The sequence below is a fragment of the Suricata suricatta genome, chromosome 2 (assembly GCF_006229205.1).
Source record: "Suricata suricatta isolate VVHF042 chromosome 2, meerkat_22Aug2017_6uvM2_HiC, whole genome shotgun sequence".
In the NCBI taxonomy this organism is placed as follows: Eukaryota; Metazoa; Chordata; class Mammalia; order Carnivora; family Herpestidae; genus Suricata; species Suricata suricatta.
In genome coordinates, this window is record NC_043701.1 from 152,728,029 (window position 1) to 152,732,836 (window position 4,808).

Below are 4,808 nucleotides of genomic sequence, written 5' to 3' on the forward strand. Positions count from 1 at the left end.
AATTCTCCTTTCCTGCTCCTGGATTAATTTCTCTCTCTTTTTTTCAGCTTCCTCTTTTGCTATAACTATATCTTCTAATTCACCTATTCTTCTCTCTGCCTCGTCAATCCTTGAGGTGGTGGCCTCCAGTTTGTTATTCACCTCACCTATAGCCTTTTTTAACTCATCATAGTGCCTGGTCATTGTCTCAGTTGATTCTTTGATGCTTTTCTCAATGCCAGCGATTAATTTTATGACAAGTTTTTAAAATTCTTGATCTGGTATGTTGTGTAGATCTGCCTTGAGCAGTTCTGTGGCTGTGACTTCCTCCTGGAGGTTCTTCAGGGGAGAGTTCCTTCGTTTTGTCATTTTTGCTATTTTTCTGTCTCTTGTTACCTTTAGAAAGCTCGTTGAGCACTGTGCACCTGTTAATATTTCTCCATTAAAGGAGGCTTATTGACTGTCCAGGGCCTGTCGTTTCAGGAAATATTCTTTTAATGGTGTCTCTCAGTTTCTCTTGTTGTGCCTTTGAATATTTTATTGCCCTACTCAGCAATATTTGGGACTTGCTGTCATGCACACTTTGGCTTGTTTCTTGGTGTAGCCCTAAGAAGGAAAACAGACAAACACAGAGGGAACAGTAACACACAAACGCACAGACAAATCAAACAAACAAACACATTAAAAGGGGGAAAGGGGGAAAGGGAGGAAAGAGACGAAAAGAGGAGAAGAAAAGAAAAAGAAAAAAAATAAAGGGGGGGCTGAGACAATAAAGGACAGTGGACAGTCTAAAAGTGTGTGACCAGTTGAGGGGAGAGGTAGGGGTGAGATATAGGAGAATATATCTGGATTGCAAGAAGGTAAAAAAAAAAAAAAGGGAGAAAGGGAAAGGAAAATAAGGAGCAAAAATTTTTAAAAATTTAAGTAAGAAAGAAAGTAATAATAATAAAAAATACGTACAGAAAAAGGCGAAAAGAAAAAAAATGAAAAAAATTATAAAAAAAAGCAAAAAAAACCCTAAAAAAAAACAGCAGCTCCCCTTCGTGGATAGGCATGGTTTGATGTGGTAGGTCTTGAAGGCTGCTCTTAGAGGCTCTGCCTTGGTATCTGCAGAGATTAGATAGGCGGCACACCAAGCTCCACTGAACTAAGAACTGTAGGACACTCTAAGGAGTCCGATCTCCTTTTGCCGTGGTTGAGCCAAGTTTTATTTTCCAGGTCTGCCTCGGTTCAAAGTTCCAGTCCATGCACTTTTTATGCTACCACAGATCGGATGCTTTTGCTTTAGTGGCTGGCTTCTTACGGGAAGGAATTGGTTTGTCTTGGCTCAAGCTGGGATTTTGGCTGCCCCTGCCTGAGGCGAGGGCTATTTTTCCCCTGTTGGCACCCAGGATTCAGGTTTCGCGCGGCCAATGCTGGGGGCAAGATGTGCTGTGGAAATGAGGTGCGTGCTCCCCCTCCCAAAACCGAGGTCGAAGTGAGCACCCCTATCATTGCTGCTGCAGGGGTCGCTGACTCCTCGCCAAGATGGCCCAGGGCTGGAAGCTGTTCCTTCCCTTGCGCCACTTGGGTTCAGGATTTAGGCTACCCAGCAGTTATCTATGGAGTGAGCTTCTCTCTCCAAGCACGGTGAAGCGTTCTTTACCTCTTCCCCAGAGACAGTACTATGAGCGTGTTCAGTCTCTCTGTCTCTTCCCTTTGTCTCTCGGGCTCCGCGCGTTTGCCCCGCGTTGGGCTGGGGCTCCCACCTCCCCTGCCCGGCCCGGGCTGGCCCGTTGTCCAATCTCCCCAGTTCGCACTCACTCACTCAGGTATCCTTCAGGTTCTCTTTGTTCTGGAGTCCGTATTTTCTCCTTCCGCTCTTGCAGATGAGAGTAATGTCCTTCTCAGATAGATAGATGGGGCAGAGGAAGTTTACAGAGCTCTCTTCCTCTCCGCCATCTTGGATCCTCCAACAATATTTTTATAGCAGATCCAAAGCCTACTAGAACTAGAGTTGTTGTTTTTTCCCTTAGGTTAACTCTGTCCCAATTTCATTTCATTTGTCCCTTCAACAAATATTTACTGACAACCTACTATGTGCTGATTGGCTTCAGGCATAAGTGAAAACTCACTTTTGGATTGACAGTATCTCAAAAATATTAGTAAGAAAAATTCTAAGTAGTCTCCATTTTTTAAAGGCAAGGAGGGGGTGTTTTACTAATAGATATCTATATTAAAATATGAGATGCAATGGTGTGATTATGAGCAAAAGTCCTGGAATCAGACTAATTCTGAGCACCAGCTGCACTGGTAACTACTTAACCTCAGACACACTGTCTCTCTCTGATCCTGAGTTTCTGTATCTATAAAATGGTGTTGGTAGGATATGCCTTATAGGATAGCTGTACAGATTAAATGAGATAATGTAATGTGAAGAGCTTAGCACAATAATGGGCTTATAAAGAGTTTCATAAATATTAACTTTCATTATTATTTTAAAACATTTCCCCAGAGGAATGACTAGGAGACAAGAAACTGTTGGGAGACTGCTATACATAAACACATCCGAACAGCAGACCTGAAGTGCACAACCTATTACTTCCCCATCTTTCAAATACTTTCATCCTCTGAACACTAAAATATGCCCTAAAGCTTCTTGGAGAAGGGAGGCAGAGTCAAATCTCACAAAGAATAAGCCTGGCCTATTTATAAAGTCACTAATGAATGCATCATACCTTCATCGATGTCAGGAGGAAGGCCTCCAACAAACACCTTTCTGGAATAACGTTCTACTCGTTCTCCATTTTGACAGCGAGTGGGAGAACTCAAGCCAGATGACAAGGATTGATCACCATGACTGTCATCCAGGAAGGCATCTTCAAAGGGAAAGAGAGAAGACCGACCTGAAACAAATGTGGAAGTTTCTACAGTTAAAATTATTTTCTTGGACAACAGACATTTTATTAGAAGCCAAAATGCAGAGTGAATCATACAAAAAAAAATGTATTCTGAGCTGTGACTTTTACAGTAGAATAAGCGACTGCAGATTACAAGGTCTAGATAATACCACCATTTTTTGTGTAAAAGTATGTATAGCACAGAAATAACTGGATTGATACACAAGAAGAAGGATCAAAAATTAGAGCTGTTTTTGCTACTAAAAAATCATTACTGTTCAATACAGTCCCTATCACTACTGCTAAGAATATTCAGCAGTTATTTTTCCTTTCCACAGACATTTCTTAAGATAAACGGAAAAGTAGTTTTTAGTCACATATTTTTATTCACTCAAAGGTTCAGACTGGCCCCAAGAGCAGAGGGAATATTAGACTGATAACAAAGGCCGATAACTTCTGATTGGAGGACTAAGGATGATGGAGTTTTCCCTGCCATTTCAATCTAATCAATTTGGTAATAGGCATTTGCACTAATAACAGGTGGAACAAGTAAATGAGAATACAAAATTAAGATGTGGCAGTATAGATGTAGATGTGGTTATGACATCTTTGCCTTACTAATCTAGGCAATATTTTATATCACTCAAAAAATTATTTTCATTGTTAACTCTATGGCCAAACAGAGTTTATATAGCAAAGGCCATTCCACATGACTATTAAGAAAGACACCAGCAGTTAGAGTCTGTTAATAAATGTAACACAATAATGCCACCTGGTATTACAAAATAAAATCTAAGTTTAAAGACAAATATATTTCCTGTTTGAGTCAGTGAGTTCCTGGTGAAATTTTCCACTAGGTTATACTCTAAAAATGAACTTCTTGAGCTTTCTAACTTTTGAAAAAAGAAGAGTTCCCCTCTAAAATAAACTCACACACTCTTAAAAAAAAAAAAAAAAGAACAGTATCTTCCCCATTTAGTCTATCCTGTCTATATTTCCCTAAAACCTAGGTTCGACATCACTACAACTGACTCTCTAAAACAGAATATAAATAGTCTTGTAAAAATACTGGGCATTTATTTCTCTTACAAAAGAAAAAGCTACCAATATAACTCTGTTTATTTTATGAACAACCCAGGTGGTATAAGAAAGGCAGTATTTTGATGTTAGGAGTTAATAAATAAAAGGACCTAAGAATTTTTTGTTCAGCTCTTCCCAGATTAGCTACAAAGAAACAGAATAAAATTTGTCACCTCTTATCACCTAGCTTTCTTAGCCTGGCAGGAACAAACAATAGGCAGTAAATTCTCATCCCTTGATGTCTGTTTTGATCACTGGCAGTAAAAGAAATAGATTTGCAGGAACTACAGGCAAAATGACCTTCTGAAAGACATCCAGAGATGTGCTCCCCCATAGTCCACACTCAGTTCTATGCTTGCTCCTTGACAGTCACATACCCAAATCGGCATTTCCTACAGAACACTATCTTTTTCTTTCTTTCTTTCTTTACTTATTTTTATAGTTTATTGTCAAGTTAGTTTCTATGTAACACCCAATGCTCTTCCCCAAAAGTGCCCTCCTCCATGTGCATCAACCCCTTGCCCTTTGCCCCTCCCACTTGGGTCCGCAGTTTGTTTTCAATATTCAAGAGCCTCTCATGATTTGCCTCCCTCCCTCTCCCTAACTCTCTTTCTCCCCTTCTTCTCCCCATGGTCCTCTGTTAAGATTCTCCTGTTAGACTTATGAGTGAAAACATACGGTGTCTGTCCTTATCTTTCTTTTTTTTTAATACAACACAATTTAGTTTTTTTAACATGTGCAATTATTTTCCGTCATTTACAATACAGTAGTTACAATGACACTCCAAACAGAAAAGCAAAGTAAAAAATCAAAACCCCAACTTCTATTTCATGTAATTAGACTTATACAGAAATTAGAAGGTTAAGTAAC

General features: G+C 39.6%; 1 protein-coding gene across 4 annotated transcripts in view; it reads right to left on the minus strand.

Annotated features, from left to right (window-relative positions):
- Window positions 1–4,808, minus strand: part of CPEB3 (cytoplasmic polyadenylation element binding protein 3) — a 184,443-nt gene that overhangs the window by 74,178 nt on the left and 105,457 nt on the right. For all 4 annotated transcript variants that reach the window (XM_029932231.1, XM_029932229.1, XM_029932228.1 and 1 more), the window contains one exon: window positions 2,697–2,864. In XM_029932231.1, the coding sequence (XP_029788091.1) occupies window positions 2,697–2,864 (168 nt within the window). The remainder of the gene's footprint in view (window positions 1–2,696; window positions 2,865–4,808) is intronic.